This window comes from Nerophis lumbriciformis, linkage group LG19 (genome assembly GCF_033978685.3).
Source record: "Nerophis lumbriciformis linkage group LG19, RoL_Nlum_v2.1, whole genome shotgun sequence".
Classification (NCBI taxonomy): Eukaryota; Metazoa; Chordata; class Actinopteri; order Syngnathiformes; family Syngnathidae; genus Nerophis; species Nerophis lumbriciformis.
The window spans coordinates 9,353,235-9,378,362 of NC_084566.2; the positions used below are offsets into that span (position 1 = coordinate 9,353,235).

At 41.4% G+C, this 25,128-nt stretch overlaps 1 protein-coding gene across 2 annotated transcripts; it reads left to right on the forward strand.

Annotated features, from left to right (window-relative positions):
- The first annotated feature begins 2,074 nt into the window (after window positions 1–2,074).
- Window positions 2,075–17,160, forward strand: rnf103 (ring finger protein 103). Of its 2 annotated transcripts, none has more exons than XM_061979577.2 (7): window positions 2,075–2,747; window positions 6,065–6,213; window positions 8,130–8,245; window positions 9,764–10,186; window positions 10,262–10,394; window positions 13,808–13,894; window positions 16,210–17,160. In XM_061979577.2, the coding sequence occupies exons 1-7, from the start codon at window positions 2,522–2,524 to the stop codon at window positions 16,996–16,998; spliced, it is 1,923 nt and encodes a 640-aa protein (XP_061835561.1). In that variant the 5' UTR covers window positions 2,075–2,521; the 3' UTR covers window positions 16,999–17,160. The 2 variants fall into 2 exon arrangements, with proteins under 2 accessions (XP_061835561.1, XP_061835562.1); XM_061979578.2 differs by having other exon boundaries at window positions 10,265–10,394.
- Window positions 17,161–25,128: the final 7,968 nt, after the last annotated feature.

Sequence of the window (25,128 nt, forward strand, 5' to 3'; positions counted from 1 at the left end):
CACATACAAACTGTAGCACAAAAAAAAGCACATTTAATTAAAAAAAACGTTATTATGGTCTTACCTTTACTTATAAATGAAGTCCATGCGCTGCTCCTTTTGAACAAAAGCATCGATAACTTATTTATAGAAGTCTTCCTTATATTTCTTCAGTTTTAAAAGTCTCTCTGTCTGGATGGAGATCTTCCTTTAATTATTACCTCCTGCTTCGATTGAAAGTCCAGTTTAGAAAACTGTTTTATTTTAGATATGTAATCCTCCATGTTAATAGTCCAGGCGAGAAGAAAAAATAAACGATTGCTGCTAACTGTTGCTGCTTGTTGTCACTTCTTCTGCAGCAGAGTAGTCGCAGAAATGCTCCCTGGGATCACTACCGCCCTCTACCACCAGGAGGCGGGATTACTGCGAGCCTCACACAGTGCGTCTTCGCAGCAGTTTTATGATTGCTCAGCACAAGAAATACGTTACACACATACAGTTGTTGACAAAATACACTGTACAATATATACCTCAGCTAACTTAACTATGGAAATGTATAATATAATTCATATAGCAATATGGTCTCACTGCACAGCAGGCCAGCAGTTAGCCGAGCCATTGCGCAATCCATGGTGAGGCTCAACTCAGTGACGTGCCTCAACTGGCTACTGACTCACCGCAAGTCTCTTCTCAGTATTTGAATGGCAAATGTGAAAATTCAGCGATTTTGAATAAAAAATAATCTAAAACTGGTGAAGTTAAATGGAAAATAACTTTATAGTATAATCACTGAATACGTATAACAATTTAATTAATTGTTTGGTTTTTTTTTTTTACATTTTTTTTCTTTCCATGATGGCAGGTGAGGCCCCGCCTCATCTGCCTCCAATGACCGCACGTCACTGCTGGATACATATAACAATTTAATTATTTTTTTTTCTTTTAAAATTTTTTTTCTTTCCATGATGGCACGTGAGGCCCCGCCTCACCTGCCTCCCCTGACTGCACGTCACTGATATATATATATATATATATATATATATATATATATATATATATATGTGTATATATATATATATATGCAGATATACACACATATATGTATGTTTATATACATATATATATATATATATATATATATATATATATATATATATATATATATATATATATATATATACACACACACATATATGTATGTTTATATACATATATATATAAATATGGATGAAGTGCTGGCTGTCCAGAGTCGGGACCCGGGGTGGACCACTCGCCTGTGCATCGGTTGGGGACATCTCTGCGCTGCTGACCCCTCTCTGCTCGGGATGGTTTCCTGCTGGCCCCACTATGGACTGGACTCTCACTATTGTGTTAGATCCACTATGGACTGGACTTTCACAATATTATGTCAGACCCACTCGACATCCATTGCTTTCGGTCTCCCCTAGAGGGAGGGGTTGGGGGGGTTACCCACACATGCGGTCCTCTCCAAGGTTTCTCATAGTCATTCACACCAACTTCCCACTGGGGTGAGTTTTTCCTTGCCTTGTGGGCTCTGTACCGCGGATGTCGTTGTGGCTTGTGCAGCCCTTTGAGACACTTGTGATTTAGGGCTATATAAATAAACATCGATTGATGAATCATTGATTGATTGAGAGAGAGAGAGAGAGAGAGAGAGAGAGAGAGAGAGAGAGAGAGAGAGAGAGAGAGAGAGAGAGAGAGCGAGAGAGAGAGCGAGAGAGAGCATTGTTTTTTCCCAACATACCAGTCGCAGTCTCGTCTTTAAATAAAGTTGCGGTGTCGGTATGTTTTTGGTCCGTGTTTTTGTGTTGTTGATAACAATTTTTGTTATGAAATATTAGTGGAAATGAAACTATTTTTAAGTGTAGTTATTGCTTTTCAACACACAGAAAAAGAACGTTTTCTTTTTACAATTTTTTTTTTGCATTTCAAAATTAAATAAACATGAACAAATAGTTTTTTTTTTTTAATCCCCAAGCGTTGGAAATGGATGGATGGATATAAATCCATGGCTGTAATCTCGTGTTTTATTTTGTAACATTTTTATGCAACTGTGTCGCGGATGTGACGTCATTTGCATAACGCCAGCTGATCGAAGCAGACTCGTACCTGAGATTTAGCGAGTGTACTTAGTGTGTAGACAACAGCTGCGACTTCAACTTTGGCGGCTTTTGTTCCCAATCATTTGCTGCGGTTCGCCACTTGCCGCTGCCGACAAGTGGCACTAAAGTGGTCCGTTTGGCTCGTTACGTCAGAAAGGCCCTGAAATGACCGAGCTCGCTAAGCTAATGGGCTAGCTGTTGACAGCTAACAGGCTCTGTGCTACAGCGACTGCTATCGATCCATTTCTACCGCTTGTCCCTCACAGGGTCGCGGGCGGGGGCCGCAGCGTAGCCAGGGGGTGTTCTCCCGAGCATATTTTCACATCATATTCGTCTGCCGAAAGAAGAAAATCCCAAGCTCATGTCTGGAAGTCCACGCAAGCTAACGGAAGAATCATCTTGCTTTCAGCGTCTGTACGATGTGGCTCAAGTTGTTCTTTTTGCTCCTTTATTTGGTCTTGTTGTTTATGCTAGCGCGGATATTCGAAGCTGTGGTTTGGTATGAGACCGGCGTGTTCGCCACGCAGTTGGTGGATCCAGTGTCTCTCAGCTACAAGAAGCTCAAAACCATCTTGGAGTGTCGAGGGCTGTCCTACACGGGACTGGCTGAGAAGAAAGATGTAAGCCAGCTGGTGGAGAAGTCAGGTAAACATCAACATTTTCACCATCTGCATGCATCACTTGTCTGTCGAGCAACTCTCACAACCACAAAAAAAAACATATTTTCTTCAAACTTTAAGCAGAAATTATTGTTTTATTTCAGAAAACAAAATATCTTACAAATACAGTTACAAATTATTTATTCAAACCTTTAGTTCATTGTGTGTTTACTGATGAGTTGGTAGTGAAATACAATTCAATTCATTAGTTTTGTGCAACCCACCAGGTTCCGCCCAGGACTCGAATTTGGATCCTCCTAAGACAGTGGTTCTTAACCTTGTTGGAGGTACCGAACCCCACCAGTTTCAAATGCGCATTCACAGAACCCGAACCGTAATCATAAAATGTTATTATATTAAAGAAATACTAATAAAGATATATTTTACAAATGGAAAGTTACAGGAATGGACACATGATTCCATGTTTACATCTCATTGTGCAACATGTGAATGTTTTAGTGGGAACTGAATGCGATATCTGAAAGGGGTACACATTATTTCCAAAGCAGGACCCCCACCCAGACATACAATACTAGTACACAACTCATGAAAAACACAATGTTATAGTCATTGTAAGTGGGCCAAAACACTTATATTAGACAATAATCTCATGGAAATGACTGCTGTCATTTGATTACAGTAATAAAACATTGAACTTGTTATTTAGTCAGGTTTGGGACAGGTGTGCTGCAGGTGTGTCCACAGTGCATGTGCACGTCTGACCCCGCTCACATGTGCTCCACTGAATGCTCAAGGAGTTTTTGCGTTTGCTCACACACATGGAAAATTAGAGGGAACATTGTTTGGGGGTATCCATAATAAGCCGACACGGAGGAGTTTTTATTTACACGATGAGTCGGGCGTGTCTTGACCCCTGCGGCGGAGGCTCTGCCGAACCCCTGAGGCCGACTCACCGAACCCCTAGGGTTTGATCGAACCCAGGTTAAGAACCACTGTCCTAAGACAAGCGTGCTAGGCACCAAGCTAAAAGCCTGATCTGTTAACTCTGTGTCATACACCAGCTCTTAAACCCTTGTATAATGTACATATTGTTGTTACTCAGCCAGCGTTTGTGGGTCTGATGGATTGCATTTTGTGGCTTTTAATGCCTCACAATCAAACACTTTTATGTTAAAATACTGAACAGATGTTTATTGGGATACGGTACACATCTGTTCAGTATTTTAACATAAAGGTGTTTGATTGTGAGGCATTAAAAGCCACAAAATGCAACGGGTTCATCAGACCCACTTTTATGTTAAAATACTGAACAGATGTTTATTGGGATAAGGTAAACATCTGTTCAGTATTTTAACATAAAGGTGTTTGATTGGGAGGCATTAAAAGCCACAAAATGCAACGGGTCCATCACACCCACAAACACTGGCTGAGTAACAACAATATGAACGTTGCATGGAAATTTCTCTGCCAGTTTTTGCATCCCACAGGGATTCTTCTTTTGTGTTTCTGCACCTGCGGTTCCCACACAAGGTTGCAACATTGTTTGTCAACACTGTCTGCTCTCATTTTCTCGCACATTTGACCCTCTGATGTTCTGTGTACCTACACGCTGTCCTCCTCCTGTCTCAGTGTGTGTGTGTGTGTGTGTGTGTGTGTGTGGGGGTGGGGGTGGGGGTGCGTGTGGTACACAGAACATCAATTTCCACACTTCTATTAGCCCCGGGTCCAGTGGACCCGGAGATCTTATATGTAATAGAAATGTGTATGGGGGGTGTATGGTGTGTGTGTTCATTAAATATGTATTCTGATATATGTTCTTCACAGAAAATGAGCCAAAGCCAGTGAGTCTCAGTTTGAAAAATTAATTAATTGTATCATTTTTCTTTTAATAAAAAAATGAAAATGGGTCCCAAAGACCCGAACACCACACAAGGGTTGGGGTTTACCAACATACACATGGCACAGCTGCACTTGCTGGCCTCTGCATAATTACTGTGTTTTCCAGACTATAAGGCGCACTTAAAATACTTTTTTTTTTTCTCTCAAAACTCAACTGTGCACCCAATAACCCGGTGCGCCTAATGTACAGAATAATTCTGGCTTTGCTCACCGACCTCGAAGCAATTTTATTTGGTACATGGTGTAAATCAGTGGTCCTCAACCTTTTTGTAGCTGCGGACCGGTCAACGCTGGGGGGGGGATTTTTTTATTTATTTTTTTTACATAAAGAAATACAATCATGTGTGCTTACGGACTGTATCCCTGCAAACTGTATTGATCTATATTGATATATAATGTATATATTGTGTTTTTTATGTTGATTTAATAAAAAATAAAAAATATATATATATATATATTTCTTGTGCGGCCCGGTACCAATCGGTCCCGGGCCGCGGCCCTGTGGTTGGGGACCACTGGTGTTAATGATAAGTGTGACCAGTAGATGGGAGTCAAACATAAGGGATACATGGTAAGAGGTATGATGGCAATATCACTCAAGTAAACAACACCAACATTTTATATGTTCCATTGAAAATATTACACAGTGCTCAAAAATCTATCAAAATCTGTTAGTACGACTTTGGTAAGCTCGGAAGCCGCTCCGCTTGGTGAATTGTCGGCGCGTTAAACATATGAGTATTATGGTGTGTATTTAAGGTAAGATATATTATCTGCCGTTTTGTTTCTCAATATTATGCAAAAGCAACTTTTCTTACCTTCTGGTACCCGCTGATCTATATTTGGGATCTTCATAAATCCTGAAAAATTGCGTGCGTCTGCCTTTGTAGTCCGTACCGACGACATAGTCGATAGGCTTCTACTTTTTCTCTATCTTCTTGTCATGGGGCATTCAACCTCCGCTGTTCTGTTGCCATTTCTAATATAAAGTAGTGTAAAGTTCTTACTTATATCTGTCCGTAAACTCGCCATGAAAGCGCTAAAACGTATAACTGTGTAGTGAATTTACATTATTCACCCAAGGAACTTTAGTTATTAGTGCTCCGATCGGACAGTTTTTCACGCGGCACATGTTTCCGGATGAGGAGATGCTGCTCCTTTACTGATTTAAGTAAAGTCTGAATGTCATTTAAACAGTTAGCTCCATCTTTTGACACTTCTTCCACTCCTGTCCCTGGACAAGTCGCCACCTCATTGCATGGCCAATACAGATTGACAGACTACATACACACACACGCACACTAGGGCCAACTTAGTGTTGCCAATCAACCTATCCCCACGTTTATGCGGATAGATCACTTAATTAATCGATAACTGCAGCCCTATACTGAACATTTTAAAATTGTTTCTTTTCAAACCAAAATAATTTTGTCATTCTTAAAGGAGAGCTGACACATGGGGAGCTGTACTCTGCCATCAAGAAAGAAAAGGAGCAAACAGAGGCAGGAGACATCAGCAGCACACATTTCAGTGGCGAGATGCACTTTTATGAACTAGTGGAGGACACTAAAGATGGGATCTGGTTGGTTCAGGTAATCTCCCAAATGACTATTGACTACTATATGATTAGATAATATGTATTCTGTTACATCTAAGTCTACAGCCCTTTTTATACTCAACAAAACCACCTGCTGTTGCTTTCATTTTTCATGAGCACGACTGAAAGATCTTAAACTGTTTGTATGTACAAAAAAGGCCTTTTCCTCTCAAATGTTGACAAATCTGTCTAAATCTGTGTTAGTGAGCACTTGTTCTTTGCTGAGATAATCAGCCGCTTCACAGGTGCAAGACACTGATTGGACAGCATGATTTGATGAGTTTGGCTACCACCGCAGGGGTTGCAAATGTTGAGGGAGTGTGCAATAGGGGCCGCAGGAACGTCTATCAAAGCTTTATCATAAGAGGTCTCCAAAGGTGTTTTAAAGAGTTTACAACAGTACATCCAACCTCCACATCCAGCACGTTCACTTCCACTATGTCTGAGACTACCCTGCTGCAAACATCGGTTTGCATAACCAAATCATTTTTGCACAAATGAAAGTGTCTCAGGTTCGCTAATCTGCATGCTTATTACCCTTATCGGGTGTCTCCAACTCCAGTCCGTCGCCTACTTGAGTGTGGTAAAGACAAGTTTCTTTCATTTTGAACAGACGTGGCCCCCCTCTGGGGCCTATTGACTTTTACTGGAAACAGTCTCAAGAAAGGACTTGAAGGTCCCAAAGTACCAAAAAACGGACTTACCCCTAAAAGTCTTGTTTCTTTAAAATGTCTGATATGTACCAAAGAGTCAAAGGCTGGGGCAATGGGCCCTTTTAGGTGCAACCTCATTTATCATTGGGACCATTTTAGTTCTTTTGGGACTTTCCCAGACCCCTCCAGGGCCTAAATGGGTTCAATTTGAGCCTTCTAACCCTACTCTGAGTTGTGGTTTGTTTTTTTGTTAGTTATTTAGTTAGTTAATTCTATCAATTGGGACCTTGTCGATGCTTGGAAATATTTAGTTAAGAGTTGGGGGGAAAAGTATCTCTAACCCTACTGTGAGTGGGTAAATACTCACTTTTGGTGTCATCTGGCACTTTGAATAGGTGCTCACTTGTTCTACGTGTACGGTGTTGTGTGGGTGAACAGTTTGCTGTGTTGTGGATATAGTGGCCCATAGGGTTATGTATGAGCAGGTGCAAGTTATGGACAATGAACACAAATGATTGCATTTTGAATGCACAGCAATAAGGTAACAAGATCCTGAAGCCCATTGTGCCATTCACACAACCATCATGTCATGTTGCAGCATGATAATGCACAGCCCCATATTATTTGTAGACAACTCCTAGAAGCTGAAAGCCATCCCAGTTCTTGTAAGGCCAGCATACTCACTGAACATGTCTAACATTAAGCATGTTTTGGATGCTCTGGATCAGCACATATGACATACGAGACAAATAGTGGTCCCGCACCCAGCAACTAATACAGTAAATCTGCATATTTTGGTGTGGCCTTTTATTTGGCCAATGTAAGACAATGACCGCAACACTCATGCTGTGGCTGGTTTACTGGAATTAGACAGAATAAGCCTTTTCTCTATGCATTTCGAATTGAACGCATAATTATATTTTTGTTAGCACATTTACATTTTGTTAGTATTTTCTTCCAATGTAATATTTCTTAGTCACTTGTATTCACTGCTGTTGTAAATTAGATCATTTAGCCATGGCCCATGATGGTACAGATACAAGTTAAATCACAATGTTTCCCAGTACTTTATCCTTCACAGGCCAACTATTGTAAAGCAACAATAAATTCAACTGTCCAGCTCAGTAAGACTAGCAAAAAATATGTGCTGTGTCAAATACATGTGATACACTGGTACAATAACCGGTGAAAAAAGGTGTATAAACTGTGTGGGCTCATGTTGCACCTCTCCGTCCCTGTCATGTGTCTGTTGATGCAGGTCATTGCTCAGGACCGAGAAGCCCTGCTTGGTAAGTCCAGCTGGGGAAAGATGGTCCAGAAGGTGTCTCAGTTTGGAATCAGAACTGGAACATTTAACTGCTCTCATGACCACAGGTAGGAAGACAGACCTTCACTTATTACCTACCGCTATGCTTTAATCAATCAAAAGAGAAATGAAAATTAAGTCTATCTTTGCCTACTATTTAGCACTACCCCTCTCTGTGAGTACACCTTCTGAGCTCTGGTTCAGCTGAAAACAAAATACAGAAATAGACTGGATATTGAGAATGACCTCAGAGATTAATTTTCAGCTATAGCTCAGTGTCATCAGCATACAAGTGAAAAGAGACCCCATGTTTTCTGCTGATGTGTTCCGCGGGGAGTGTGTTGATTGTAATAAAGGCTGGCCCAAGAACTGACCTCTGAAGGACACCACAGGTGGGACAGTGGAGTGTGATGACATTGCCTCTCTCTGAGGCCACATACTCAGCTCTGTCAGCGAGATATGATTAAACCATTGGAGGATGAGATCCATAGACTCTAGCTGTGGTGTGAGGACAAAACAAGAGAATATTTAAGGTCAAAGGTGGCGGAGATCCAGAAAGATGAGTGTGCAGCCCGGATGTTTTCAGTTTGTTGGTGGTGGCAAAGTATGTTAATGATGGTCAGGTTGTGTTCTGCACAATTAAACAGTAGTTCTGAAAAAACTAGTATCAATGTATTTATTGTGTGTTGGTATTAAAGTAGGGCTGCACGATTTTGAGAAAAAAAACAAATTGCGATTTTTCTCTCCAAAATTGCGATTGGGATTCGATTTGCAATTTTTTTTAATATATTTTTTTTAATATAATATAGGATAATATATTTATATTATCCTCTCTTTAGTCTCTTATTAAGCTACTTGTTAATTTCCTGTTAATAACTACTTACGTTCTGCTGTAAAGCACTTATTTTTAGCTATTTTTAGCTATTAGCATGACTGCTCTCAGTGTGCAACATGCTTAGCCTTATCCTTATTACTTGATAAGGATAATTACGATACTAAGAAATGCATTTTATTTGCCGTAATGGAGGTGATTAGTATTAACTTAAGGGATCGGCTCTACACTGTATGGAGATACATAATTAGCTGTTAGCTTGTCAGCTGTGAAACTAAAAATACATACAATATTAGCCACAGGGGATTTCCGTTTGTGACCGGCATTGAAAGGCATTAATCTTCAATGGCGATCACATACTTTTCCAAGAAAACTGTCCGATACCGATCGTTGGCCGTTCGATCCCTAATAAAAAGGCATTGTTTTTCATTCTTAAAGAAATTATTAGAAAATTGATGGATGGCTTAAGCACCAGCACTGTTTTAAAAAGTAGCAATTATGTATTGATTAAAATGTAAACAATACCTATCATTACTGATGATCAGCTGGAATGAGGTCTGAACAGGATGAGTGATATAAAAAAATGCAAGAATGACCTTTAGAAATAAAACACTTGTGAATGTTAGTAGGAAAGATAAAATTCCATCAGATAAAGCACGTGCCCTACCTATTTTTCACATTTCATCGTCAATGTTGGAGCAAAGACCAAAAAAAAGATATGAATAAAAAGGTTGTTCTGTGCTGTATCCAAAAGGTCGTGTATCAGACGTGGCTGGCAACGTTCTACTCTCATCATGTCGGTTCCGCAGACGTCTGCTTCCAAGGGCAAAGTCATGCTGAAAGAATACAATGGACGTCGCATTGAAACCGAACATATCTTCCGCTGGATGACTTCACATATGTCTCACCGCATTAAGACACTGCGTGATACTGACAAACTACTGGAGGAATGGCGCCCCGACCCACTCCACCCATTGAAGATGTTTCTTTTCGCCCCCTTACCCCAGCCGCCGGTCTTCTTCTCGTCGCTTTCTGTTAAGTTTACCGGCAGGATCGAGTTCATCTTTGTGGACGTAAGTCGCTGGGACAACCAGAGCAGCCTATTAGAGGTTGGTGTGACGCAGAGTGTGGCCTACATCCTGAAAATGCCAGAGGGAATCTACCATTACGGCAATAGGTGATGATTAAATAAGACACTGATCCTGTGTTAATGTCATGTATGTCATTTCTGTCTTATGTTAATTTTTTGCAGTAGTGGTGAGTTCTTGTCAGTAGAAGCCATGGACACCTTCCTGCGTTCAGTCCAGCCTGAGGTCAATGACCTTTTTGTTCTGAGTCTTGTCGTGATCAACTTGCTAGCATGGATGGACCTCTTCATAACACAGGTACATTTCTACTCCTTTGAAGTTGTTAGTCGCAGGTACTATATGAGCTTGTGCGCTCGTGTGTGTGTGTGTGTGTGTGTGTATAAATATATATGTTTGTGTATATATGTGTATGTATATATATATGTGTATGTATATATATATATATATATATATATATGTATATACTAGAGATGTGCGGATAGGCAATTATTTCATCCGCAACCGCATCACAAAAGTCGTCAACCATCCGCATCCACCCGAACTTGAATTTAATCAAAACCGCACCCGCCAGTTGTTATATATCTAATATAGACGATGCAAGGCATTAGTGAGGTTATAAAGCTTTTGCCTGTTAAAGAAAGGAGACTGATCCAATGTAGCAGAGACATTCAATGCGTGCCACGCTGTCACGGCCCAGACGCACACCAGTGCGCAATCATCTGGGAGCCGCGCTGAGCGCACCTCCAAGCGCGTGGAGGTGCGATGTCCCTCGCACCCGCGGCGGCTCCACCCGGGCTCGCGCCCGAGGCTTCAGCGCGCACCGCGGCGGCCATCCTACTCGTCGCGGCCTAGCCCTCGCGGCTCTCGCTGCCGGCGACGGCCGGGTATGGGCCCGACGCTCCAGCGCCATCCATTTTCAGGGCTGGTTGATTCGGCAGGTGGGTTGTTACACACTCCTTAGCGGGTTCCGACTTCCATGGCCACCGTCCTGCTGTCTATATCAACCAACACCTTTTCTGGGGTCTGATGAGCGTCGGCATCGGGCGCCTTAACCCGGCGTTCGGTTCATCCCGCAGCGCCAGTTCTGCTTACCAAAAGTGGCCCACTCGGCTCACCAGAGTGAGCACCACCCATTTCGTGAGCGCACTGCGCGCGGATTGACCCCTGTTACGCGCCCCCAGCAACGGGGGTGGCGGGCAGGTAAGCTGTGCGGGCGGAGCGCGCGGAGTGACCCCTGTTACGAGCCCCCGGCCACGGGGGTGGCGGGCAGGTAAGCTGCTTACCTGCTGCGCGTGACGCCGGCCGCGGCGAATGCGGACGAGGCGGGGTGTCGGTGCGGTGGGCGCGGTGGTGACCCTGGACGTGCGTCGGGCCCTTCTCGCGGATCACCTCAGCTACGGCTCCCGGTGGGGCCCTCTCGGGGGAAGGGGCCTCGGTCCCGGACCCCGGCGAGGCGTCCCTTCTCCGCTCCGTAAAAGTGTCCATCTCTTTTTTTTTTTTCTTCTTCTGTTGTGGCATATGCTGCAGGTGCCTGCTCGTTTTTCGTATGTGGGTAACAACATTTAACTATGTGTATATATTTCCGAATTGGTTTAACTGCCACCCGCCTGAATCTATTTAAAATCAAATTTTGTTTTATTTTAACCGCCCGACCCGACCCGCGGATAAAATCTAATTTTTTTTTATTTCAACCGCTCGACCCGCGGATAATCCGCGGACTCCGCGGTTGTGTCCTTAAACCGCGCATCTCTAATATATACATACATACGTGTGGGTGTGTCCGTATAAGGGCTGTCAAAGACTCGTGATTAATCACCAAAATTTATCGCTTTAATCATGAACACACTTAGATTAATCGTCAATGTGTTCGTAAGTACAAAGATGAGTGACAATAACTCCAGAATCAGAATCAGCTTTATTGTCATTGCGCAGGGTAACGAGATTGAGGCCATTCCATACAGTGCGATGTGTGCATGCAAGAAAACAATGTGTAAATATATAAAAATATAAAAAATTTAGAAGTGCAAAGAAAGGTGTGGCCCACATATGTGACCCTGTACACTCTATACAGTGGGTGAAATGAATATATACATGAATATCTACATGAAAAAAACAGGGTGGTTGGTGGAATGGGTTATTGCACCGAAGAGAAGGCAGTTATGCGGGACTACTCAGTGGCCTAATGGTTAGAGTGTCCGCCCTGAGATCGGTAGGTTGTGAGTTCAAACCCCGGCCGAGTCATACCAAAGACTATAAAAATGGGACGCATTTCTTCCCTGCTTGGCACTCAGCATCGAGGGTTGGAATTGGGGGTTAAATCACCAAAAAATGATTCCCGGGCGCGGCACCGCTGCTGCCCACTGCTCCCCTCACCTCCCAGGGGGTGATCAAAGGGGATGGGTCAAATGCAGAGGACAAATTTCACCACACCCAGTGTGTGTGTGACAAGCATTGGTACTTTTAACTTTAACAATGGGGCAGTCCGTTCAGGGTGGTTATGGCCCTGGGGAAGAAGCTGTTCTTTAGCCTGTTTGTCTTGGTTTTAATGCACCTGTAGCGCTTCCCAAAGGGCTGCATGTGGAACAGGTCAGAGCCAGGGTGGGTGCTGTCCTTGATGATGGCACTGGCTCTGTTGAGGCAGTGGGAGGTGTAGATGTCCATCAGAGAGGGGAGAGGGCAGCCGTCTTGACCACTCTTTGCAGCCTCTCCCTGTCTGCTGCAGTGCAGCTGCCGTACCATACTGTAATACAGTAGGTCAGCAGGCTCTCGATGGACGAGCGGTAGAAGGTCAGCAGCAGGTCAGGCTTCAGGTTGTACTTCCCGAGGACTCTCAGGAAGTGTAGCCGCTGCTGAGCCTTCTTGATAATTGATGTGGTGTTGACTGTCCAGGAAAAGTCGTTAAGAGATGTGGACTCCATTTTTCAAATTTTCCAGCCGGTGTGCTGTAAAATTTCACTCCAAAATACAGCCTGAAAGAACTTTAAATAAAACTGTTACCAAGTTTTGTGCAAAAAAATGACATGCATTCAAGTAAAATGTTTAAAAATATTCCCGAATGATATTCTGACAATAAAATTGCATTTATGTACAAATATTGGGGTCTTTTCTTAAGCAAATTTTAATTATGTAAGCGAGTAATCTCCTGTGATTAATCATGATTAATCCAAATTCCAAAATGTGATTAATCTGATTTTCAAAATTAATCATTTGACAGCCCTAGAATGTGTGTGTGTGTGTGTGTGTGTGTGTGTGTGTGTGTGTGTGTGTGTGTGTGTGTGTGTGTGTGTGTGTGTGTGTGTGTGTGTGTGTGTGTGTGTGTGTGTGTGTGTGTGTGTGTGTGTGTGTGTGTGTGTGTGCATGTTTTATGGTACATATACATTTGAGATCCCCCAGTTTAAAGCCAGTGCCATGACATCACGTCATGTGCAACGGTTTGATTTCATGTGAATCTGTATCTGGTAGTACCAATTTTAAGTACTGAATTGGCTACCCATCCCAACTGCTGGTGCATAACACACACACACAACTCAACATTGCCACAACATTCCCTCACATTGATTGTAACAGGTAATGTTGTAATGATTAGACATCATGTACTCATTGTGTAAGGCATAGAATACAGATTCATATTTGTTTTTTACTCCATGACCACTTCATGTACCGTACATATTTAAGAAATGTTTTTTTTTTAAACGTTCTCTGTTGGACAGGGAGCAACAGTGAAACGGTTTGTTGTCCTCATCCGAACACTTGGAACCTACAACTCCATTTTGTTGTTGTCCTGGCTTCCAATTATGGTAGGAAATGTTTTATTTTTGCACAAAACTTATTATTAATTGATGCAAGTGCACTATACACTGTTTATACTATGGAGTGTCATATTTAGGATATTGATATAAGTCAAATATAAGCAAAAAACACAACAGATTAAATGTGGTTGCATGTAAAATGTGTGATATAATCTTCGATACAAGCAGTTCTGCCAAATTACCCTGACTTCCCCTCTCAGGTGTTTCCAAGCACGGCACATATGGTTTCTTTTTAATGGCAGAATCCTCTAAATACCGTATTTTTCGGAGTATAAGGCGCACCGGCCGAAAATGCATAATAAAGAAGGAAAAAAACCATATATAAGTCGCACTGGAGTATAAGTCGCATTTTTTGGGGAAATGTATTTGATAAAACCCAACACCAAGAATAGACATTTGAAAGGCAATTTAAAATAAATAAAGAATAGTGAACAACAGGCTGAATAAGTGTACGTTATATGACGCATAAATAACCAACTGAGAATGTGCCTGGTATGTTAACGTAACATATTATGGTAAGAGTCGTTCAAATAACTATAACATATAGAACATGCTATACGTTTACCAAACAATCTGTCACTCCTAATCGCTAAATCCCATGAAATCTTATACGTCTAGTCTCTTACGTGAATGAGCTAAATAATATTATTTGATATTTTGCGGTAATGTGTTAATAATTTCACACATAAGTCGCTCCTGAGTATAAGTCGCACCCTCGGCCAAACTATGAAAAAAACTGCGACTTATAGTCCGAAAAATACGGTAGATCTGCTACTGGATCTGAATGTGTACCTAATAGATACAGTAATACCTAGGGGTGTCTCGATACAACTTTTCAGGAATCGTACATACATACTAGGGGTGTGGGAAAAAATCGATTCGAATTCGAATCGCGATTCTCATGTTGTGCGATTCAGAATCGATTCTCATTTTTTTTTAAATCGATTTTTAATTTTTTTAAATTTATTTATTTATTTTTTCATTTTTTTTAAATGTTTTATTTTTTTAAATTTATTTTTTAAATTAATCAATCCAACAAAACAATACACAGCAATACCATAACAATGCAATCCAATTCCAAAACCAAACCCGACCCAGCAACACTCAGAACTGCAATAAACAGAGCAATTGAGAGGAGACACAAACACGACACAGAACAATCCAAAAGTAGTGAAACAAAAATGAATATTATCAACGGTATCAATATTAGTTACAATTTCAACATAGCAGTGATTAAAAATCCCTTATTGACATTATCATTAGACATTTAAAAAAATAAAAATAAAAAAAGAACAATAGTGTCACAGTGGCTTACGCTTGCATCGCATCTCATAAGCTTGACAACACACTGTGTCCAATATTTTCACAAATATAAAATAAGTCATATTTTTGGTTCATTTAATAGTTAAAACAAATTTACATTATTGCAATCAGTTGATAAAACATTGTCCTTTAAAATTATAAAATTACAAAAATCTACTACTCTGCTTGCATGTCAGCAGACTGGGGTAGATCCTGCTGAAATCCTATGTATTGAATGAATAGAGAATCGTTTTGAATCGGAAAAATATCGTTTTTGAATCGAGAATCGCGTTGAATCGAAAAAAAATAGATTTTGAATCGAATCGTGACCCCAAGAATCGATATTGAATCGAATCGTGGGACACCCAAAGATTAGCAGCCCTAATACATACTATTTATTACCAACAGTCTGAAATGGACTTGTCCTGTATTTGAATTGTTTAAGTGGAGTGGTAATTAGTTTTTTGGTGACCCCTACCGGTCACAATAATTCATGAAGTTAAGCTCATGACGCAGTAAGATGTGTGATGTGGACACGTTTGTTACTCGATACTCGAAGCTAATATGCTTCTGCCTGGGAGAATTTTTATGTGTAAGTAATCTGCAACTATAATTATTTGATACTTATTTATATTAACAAATGTGCTGTTTTAGATTGCAATATTGTTCAGTTAGGCCATGTATTACATGTCTAGCTTGTGTGCTGTGTGTACTTGGTTGTGTAGCTGCCAGCTTCTAGTAGCCTATAGCCTACCATGTTTACCTTTTGTAAATGACTTGAGTAAAATACAAGAAAAGACCAACCTTGTGTGCTTATTAAAGGACATTTAGATGTTAACTGGCTGTACAGCTTTGCACAAGTAAACACACTGCAGGACTGCTTGTATCAAATAATATATCGGATCTGATACTTGCTTTTTTGCTGACATGGGACCAATGTGCGATTGGAACACCCCTAGTATTAAGCAGGTAGTAAACATCTCCTTGTTGTCCCCGCACAGGCTCTGGTCCAGCTGTCATACCTGCAAAGTCTGTACGGTTACAGTCTGAAGCTGCTTCGTTATGCTGACACCACCACCTTAGCCAGCTTACTGAGAACTGACTGGACATTCTATTCGTCCCACCCAGCTCTCTTCTTGTCTACCTACCTGGCTCACGGCCTGTTGGTCGATTATTTTGAAAAAAAACGTCGCTGCGGCAACAGAAGCCAAGAGGACAGCAGCACGAACTTGGAGTGGCTGGCCAGTTTGTGGGAATGGTACACATCTTATCTGCTCCACCCGATCGCATCACTGCAACAGGCACCATCAGACTGGGAGGACGACCCCAACTTCCTTCTAGAGCGTCTGGCTTTCCCCGATCTCTGGCTCCGCCCACTAGTGAGCATGGACTACATTAAAGCGTTGCCCACCTGGAAGTTTGGCTGCGGCGCCGCTGACCCACCAGACGGCGAGCCCAACGACAACGCTGCGCAAAGCAGCGAACATCAGGACAGCGACGTGACGTCCGAGTGTGATTGTGGAAACACAGACGATGGCGTGTTGGACAAGCGCAGTGACTGGTCCGGTTGGCCCTGCAACATGCTGCAGTGCTCCGAGTGTGTGGTGTGTTTGGAGACCTTTGTGAGGGAGGAGCTTCTGATGGGTCTGCCCTGCGGTCACGCCTTCCATCAGCACTGCATCGTGGTGTGGCTGGCTGCGGGACGACACTGTTGTCCTGTGTGTCGCTGGCCCAGCTGCAAGAAGAAGGAACAGCCACTTGTGCACAGCAGTCCAAGGGAAGAACCTTAATCAACAGCAGCCTTGCAAATGTCTTCTCTTTTAGGTTTAATAGTACTGGAAGTTAAGTGTGCATAGTAGTAAAGAACGACAAAGCTAACCTTCTCTCATCCGTGTGATCCATGTCTGTGCTAAGAGGCACAATTTTGTCCGCTAATAAAAATGTACCAGCCAGTCAGCAGTGTTTCCCTTCGAGGTTTAGCTTGTAGTAGGAGTAGGAATGCTGGATCAACATGTTGTAACATTATGCCGATGCCATAAATACGTGGCTCGAATGGAACTATCTGTTGCATGTTGAGCAACTAGTGCTCCTGAGCATGCTCCGAACGCAAATGAACTGCTCTCAATCTCATTTTTATATCTTAAAGGGGAACATTATCACAATTTCAGAAGGGTTAAAACCATTAAAAATCAGTTATTTTATTTTTCAAAGTTTTTTTCAAAATTTTACCCATCACGCAATATCCCTAAAAAAAGCTTCAAAGTGCCTGATTTTAACCACCCGTCCATTTTCCTGTGACGTCACATAGTGAAGCCAACACAAACAAACATGGCGGAAAGAACAGCAAGCTATAGCGACATTAGCTCGGATTCAGACTCGGATTTCAGCGGCTTAAGCGATTCAACAGATTACGAATGTATTGAAACGGATGGTTGTAGTGTGGAGGCAGGTAGCGAAAACGAAATTGAAGAAGAAACTGAAGCTATTGAGCCATATCGGTTTGAACCGTATGCAAGCGAAAACGACACGACAGCCAGCGACACGGGAGAAAGCGAGGACGAATTCGGCGATCGCCTTCTAACCAACGATTGGTATGTGTTTGTTTGGCATTAAAGGAAACTAACAATTATGAACTAGGTTTACAGCATATGAAATACATTTGGCAACAACATGCACTTTTTCATCAATTAATATATTCTGTAGACATACCCTCATCCGCGCTCTTTTCCTGAAAGCTGATCTGTCCAGTTTTGGAGTTGATGTCAGCAGGCCAGGGAAGCTAGGGTCGATATTCTTCACTTGATCATCTTCGGTGGCATAAGGGACGGTGTGAGCCAAGACATCCAGGGGGTTTAGCTCGCTCGTCTGCGGGAACAAACTGCCACCATTGCTTGCCGTGCTACCGAGGTCCTTTGTCCCTGAATTGCTCACACACTCCGGCAGATTCAATGGGGGTCTGGCGGCAGATTTCTTTGACTTTATCGTTGGAAATGCATCTGCTTTGAGTGTCGCAGGATATCCACACATTCTTGCCATCTCTGTCGTAGCATAGCTTTCGTCTGTAAAGTGTGCGGAACAAACGTCCAATTTCTTGCCACTTTCGCATCTTTGGGCCACTGGTGCAACTTGAATCCGTCCCTGTTCGTGTTGTTACACCCTCCGACAACACACCGACGAGGCATGATGTCTCCAAGGTATGGAAAACAGTCGAGAAAACGGAAAATAACAGAGCTGATTTGACTCGGTGTTTGAGAAAATGGCGGATTGCTTCCCGATGTATCGCTCCGAGAGCGAATACTAGAAATGCGTTTAATTCGCCAAAATTCACCCATTTAGAGTTCGGAAATCGGTTAAAAACATATATGGTCTTTTTTCTGCAACATCAAGGTATATATTGACGCTTACATAGGTCTGGTGATAATGTTCCCCTTTAAAAATTATGTCATTTACAGTCAAGTCAAATGTAGGGCTCACAAGAAGTAAAGGTTTCATTGATTTATATTTATTGTATAATATTGATTTGATATACTTTAATTAAATCCAATATATGAAAACCTTCCGACTTTTTAATGATACTGTTTTTTTCCCCAATTAATTCCAGGAATGTAATCGAAATTATATGTTTCAGTTGAAAATATGCGTCATGAAGTGTGGGGAAAAACATGTCACACAAACTAATGTTTAGGATTAACATAAATATGAACAGTAATTCAAACTAGACACTAGGGATGATGTTTGATAAGAAATTATCGAGTTCGAGCCCATTTTCGAATCCTCTTATCGAACCGATTCCTTATTGATTCTCTTATCGAATCCAGATAGGTTGTTGTATATGAAAAAAAACACAATATTTGGTTTAACAAAAGCTCTGTTTTATTTTTATAAGAAAAAAATAAAATAAAATAAATAAATATTGACTGTTATCCCCTTAAAAATAGAAAAATAAAAATACTGACTGTTGTTACCCAAAGTATGTTAAGTGGGATTTTTCAGAAAAACAAATATATACAGTAACACAAAAACAATCTGTCTCTGTGATCACTATAGGTGTATAAATAATAATATAGTGTTAAATAAAATCAGTCTTTTGGGCACAAAACTGAAAATAATACAGCTCTCCAAAAAGTGCACTTCTGCTGCTATTGGAACATACTAGTCATCAACAATTGAGAACAGAGAAATGGATATTGGAACAGTGTAGGTCTGACTTGGTAGGATATATATATATAGAGAGAGAGAGAGAGAGAGAGAGAGAGAGAGAGAAAATATCTGCATTTGATTGTTTACATTTGATTATTAACAATCCGGGGAGGGTGTTAGTTTAGGGTTGTAGTTACCTGGAGGTGAACTTTTATTGCGGTTTGAAGGAGGATAGAGATGCACTTTCTTTTATACCTGTTGGGAGTGCATTCCACATTGATGTGGCATAGAAAGAAAATGAGTTAAGACCTTTATTAGTTCGGAATCTGGGTTTAACGAGGTTAGTGGAGCTCCCCCTGGTGTTGTGGTTATGGCGGTCACGTTAAGGAAGTAGTTTGACATGTACTTCGGTATCAGGGAGGTGTAGCGGATTTGGAGAAGTGGGTAGGAGTGAGGTGGGATCTGGGGTGGAGGTCTAGAAGTAATCTGACTAGCTTGTTCTGGGATGTTTGGAGTTTAGATTTGAGGGTTTTGGAGGTGCTAGGGTACCAGGAGGTGCATGCGTAATCGAAAAAGGGTTGAGCGAGAGTTCCCGCCAGAATCCTCATGGTGCTTTTGTTGACCAGAGAGGAGATTCTATAGAGAAATCTCGTTTGTTGGTTAAATAAATGATAAATGGGTTATACTTGTATAGCGCTTTTCTACCTTCAAGGTACTCAAAGCGCTTTGACAGTATTACCACATTCACCCATTCACACACACATTCACACACTGATGGCGGGAGCTTGGTTGACCTTTTTGATTAACTTGGTTGCCATTTTATCACAGGAAAGATTAGCTCTCTGACTCCTTGGCTTATAAACACAGTGAAAACTAACACGACACAAAAAAAAAAAGCTCACACAGGTAGAAGTGTCATGTGACTGGCCCGAGTGAATTCCACATTCGACACGGACATTACACGGACGTTGTCTCCCCCTGTCATGTGGAAGACAGCTGTTCTGTCGATGTCTGCAACCCACGGCTACAGAGCATGCGCGCTCATGCGCACAAACGCAAATATTTCAACTATTCAACTATTTTCCTTGAACAAAATACCCATCAAGGGTCTGGGAGGGGGGGGGGGGGGGGGGGGGTTACGGAAACAGCTGGCAGTTTAGTTTTCAGAATTTTTGTGTTAAATTGTGAATTGAATTGTGAATTATATTATATAGCGCTTTCCTCTAGTGACTCAAAGTGCTTTTACATAGTGAAACCCAATGTCTAAGTTACATTTAAACCAGTGTGGGTGGCACTGGGAGCAGGTGAGTAAAATGTCTTGCCCAAGGACACAACGACAGTGACTAGGATGGCGGAAGCGGGGATTGAACCTGGAACCCTCAAGTTGCTGGCACGGCCACTTTCCCAACCGAGCTATACCGCCCCCATTGACATTGCTTTTTACAACATTATATTGTTAGTGGACAAACAGTACAAGTTATTTTTTTATACTGGCAACTTAGCTGCCAGTTTTTCTATCGTAAAAACAAATGTACCGTCTTTCCATTTACAGTAAAACACCGTTAAAAACAACAACCGTAGATTTTACAGTCAAAAACCGGCCACTAAGTAACAGAATTTTAAACGCATAGTAGTTAGTAGTTTTTTTCAATTTACAATAATATGCTGTAAGAACAATGCAAAAATGTATTGTCATTTTTATTAATTTGATGTGTATGCTATAAAGTTAAGTGTTTTTATTTAGGCAATAACATGTTTGGAAAGTATGATAATATACTGTAATATTTGTTGCAATATTGGACACTAATAAAGTTGAAAAGGTATGCAATTTCAAGCAGTACATATATTTTTTCTGTCAAATTGAAAAAAATCAATTACATTTAGTGGGAAAATTATTTGACACATATCATTTCCAGGTGTTTGCGGGCCGGATAAAATTATGTCTTGGGCCAGATCTGGCCCCCGGGCCTTGAGTTTGACACCTGTGACTTAGAGTGTCTGTGGCTGCAACTATATGCACTTGATTGAAAGCAGCTCCCTTTTGTAGACTGTGAAGACGTTGTCCCCCCACAAGCTGAGGTGGGTAGAGTACCCCAAAATTGAGTATGGTACTTAAAGAGTGTGGTAATTAAGAGCGGTGGTGTTCAAACTGCGGCCTGCCGGCATCTTCAATTTGGCCCGCAGGACGGCACGTTCTAGTGATGAAAAATAGCGAGCGTTGTGATGCATTTTTGAAATTATTGCGCCGTGTATGCTTAAAATTATAAATATGAAATGTTATTATAAAAGTGCTCGTTACTACATTACTTATAAACTTACATCATGTATATAAAACCCTAATGGAGGTGTTTGGATGTTTTTGGGGGGCTTTATAAGCAGAATAGAACAGCTCCTACAGGCTCCATTGTAAGCAGACATTTGATCGCATTTATTTAATATTTAGAATGCATTAAAAAACATCCATCGTTGTGTCTCTTACAATTAACGAGAGGCAAAATTCCCCCCAAAAAGTGCATTTCACAAATTGATGCATTTTGTTGTCCTTTAGTATTTTTTTTAATGACGTTCTTTTATTTCACAAATAATATATCATTAAAATATTCTTTAAATGATAAAAACTTCCTGAAGTATGCATTATTGCGTATTAAGCGAAGTAAGTGCAGTCTCTCTCCCATGCACCTTCAGCGGTAAAAACAACAACAAAAATGGTGTGAATGTAGATGCACTGAACGACTGATTCTAAAATGCCCGTACAAGTGGTTAATGTCTCCTGCATGTTTGAAAACATAACAAAATGCCACAGGTAGGAGCATGATAACATGAATGTGCAGTAAATAAGAGTCTCTCCGGGTGATGCCCCATATAGTACACGCAAAATCCTAATTTAAATAAGGCGGTCTGCACCACTTTTCAAATACCCACTGTCAGGCTTGTCCCTGACAGTTTGACTGTGTTTTAGTTTTTCCTCTGCGTTTGTCTTAGTTTCCTGTCAGCGCTTTTATTTTGTCTTCATTTCCTGATTGTCTCCCTGAGTGCTGCTTCCCCTCAGCTGTGGCTGATTGGCACCTGGCCACACTTGGTGTCAATCAGCCAGCTGCTATTTAAACCTGCCTTCCCCTCCAGTCAGTGCTGGATTATTGTCATTGTCGTTGTCACTACTACCTGTCATAATACTTGTCGTTGTAGCTCTGTCTACTTTTGTTCACTCTGCTCATGTCATAGTTCCTTCGTGTCACAGTAAGTGTTTTTGTTTCTTGTCGACAGTTAGCCTTTGTGCTATTTTAGTTCATAGCCAAGTTTGTTCTCCGCCTTTTGTTTGTACCCATTTGTTTGTTTTTTTGCTATAGTGTTAAATTAAATCATGTTTTCCTGAACAAAGCCTGCCATCTCTGCATCTTGGGGTTTGTCACCAACATACTCTGACACCCACAGTCTTGGTAAATCACACGCAACACGCCGACTAAGGCCATGTCCACACAAAGACGGATACTTAATAAACGCATAATTATCTCTGCGTTTAGGCCTCTTGTCCACACGCAGACGCATACTTTTGTCTTTAAAAATGCAGACTTTTACAAACGCTGACCAAAGTGTAGAGTTCCAAAACGCTCCGCTTAGCGTATGCGTGTACACGGAACAAACAGAGACTTGTGATGATGTCACGGTTGTGCTCTGTCATTTCCAAGCTCAACAACACTGCCTTGCTGCCTTTAAACACATTATAAGAGAATTTACTGTATGTTTAAATGTAAATATGCTGCTATTTTTACTCAACATTATTAAAAAAGACACATCAAAATGGGCTTTGTGACACTCCCGCCGGCGTTAATGACAGTCAGCTGTTTTGGATACGATCAATGTGGAAGCTACCTGATGGAACAACTTTGACAAGCAAGACTTTTTGCTGTGTGTCATAAGAAAGGTACAACATTATCTTATGAAATAATGTACACTTCACTGCACATGTAATATATCACCATGTTGCTGAACATGTTATGATTCTATGAGTGTTGGGTTTCAGCAGCACAGGCGTGCATTCGCTCTTTAATAATGTTCCCAGGGCTCTGTGTACTTGCAGGCTGTTTTTAAAGGGGAACATTATCAAAATTTCAGAAGGGTTAAAACCATTAAAAATCAGTTCCCAGTGGCTTATTTTATTTTTCAAAGTTTTTTTCAAAATGTTACCCATCACGCAATATCCCTAAAAAAAGCTTCAAAGTGCCTGATTTTAACCATCGTTATATACACCCGTCCATTTTCCTGTGACGTCACATAGTGATGCCAATAAAAACAAACATGGCGCATAGAACAGCAAGGTATAGCGACATTAGCTCGGATTCAGACTCGGATTTCAGCGGCTTAAGCGAAATTGAAGAAGAAACTGAAGCTATTGAGCCATATCGGTTTGAACCGTATGCAAGCGAAACCGACGAAAACGACACGACGACCAGCGACACGGGAGAAAGCGAGGACGAATTCGGCGATCGCCTTCTAACCAACAATTGGTATGTGTTTGTTTTTAAGTGTTGTAATGTTTTTAAGCTAAATTATTGGTCAACACAGTTTATGTATAATAATTTACGTAAAACCGCGAGTAATGAATAAAGTTTTCATCAATTAATTTATTCTGTAGACATACCCTCATCCGCTCTCTTTTCCTGAAAGCTGATCTGTCCAGTTTTGGAGTTGGCCAGGGAAGCTAGGGTCGATATTCTTCTCTTGATCATCTTCGGTGGCATAAGGGACGGTAGAAGCGGTGTGAGCCAAGACATCCAGGGGGTTTAGCTCGCTCGTCTGCGGGAACAAACTGCCGCCATTGCTTGCCGTGCTACCGAGGTCCTTTGTCCCTGAATAGCTCACACACTCCGGCAGATTCAATGGGGGTCTGGCGGCAGATTTCTTTGACTTTATCGTTGGAAATGCATCTGCTTTTAGTGTCGCAGGATATCCACACATTCTTGCCATCTCTGTCGTAGCATAGCTTTCGTCGGTAAAGTGTGCGGAACAAACGACTGACCATTTTCGTCGGCTTTCCCCACACCCTCGTATTTTGAACAAATTTCGTCCAATTTCTTGCCACTTCTCACATCTATGGGCCACTGGTGCAACTTGAATCCGTCCCTGTTCGTGTTGTTACACCCTCCGACAACACACCGACGAGGCATGATGTCTCCAAGGTACGGCAAACCGTCAAAAAAACGGAAAATAACAGAGCTGATTTGATTCGGTGTTTGTAATGTGTTTGAGAAAATGGCGGATTGCTTCCCGATGTGACGTCACGTTGTGACGTCATCGCTCCGAGAGCGAATAATAGAAAGGCGTTTAATTTGCCAAAATTCACCCATTTAGAGTTGTGAAATCGGTTAAAAAAATGTATGGTCTTTTTTCTGCAACATCAAGGTATATATTGATGCTTACATAGGTCTGGTGATAATGTTCCCTTTTAAAGATAATGTACCCGGTACATGTCATTGTACGTCTTAAGTATATCAAAATAAACATAATAGGAGGTGTAATGCCACCAAGTCAGATATTGCTGCTTTTTCCAGGCTTCTGATTGGACAAAATGTGCATGACAGCAGGTGTATGTTTGTGTGTAGACATAGACAGTTATAAAACTACACTTGTGTGGATGGAGATTGTTTTAACCCCAAATATGTGTTTTTGAAACTCTCTGTGTTCGTGTGGTCATGGCCTAATAGTAGACACTATTTTATAGGTTGCACATGCTGCTTAGTGTGTGGTATTTGGATCTTGGTAAATCAGGCCTTTACTGTTGC

What these genes read in the sequence shown, in the direction of transcription:
- rnf103 (XM_061979577.2), top strand. Translation starts at nt 2,522, where the DNA reads ATGTGGCTCAAGTTGTTCTTTTTGCTCCTTTATTTGGTCTTGTTGTTT. An exon ending in CCAGCTGGTGGAGAAGTCAG is followed by an intron (nt 2,748 to 6,064) that starts GTAAACATCAAC and finishes TCATTCTTAAAG; the next exon opens with GAGAGCTGACACATGGGGAG. An exon ending in ATGGGATCTGGTTGGTTCAG is followed by an intron (nt 6,214 to 8,129) that starts GTAATCTCCCAA and finishes CTGTTGATGCAG; the next exon opens with GTCATTGCTCAGGACCGAGA.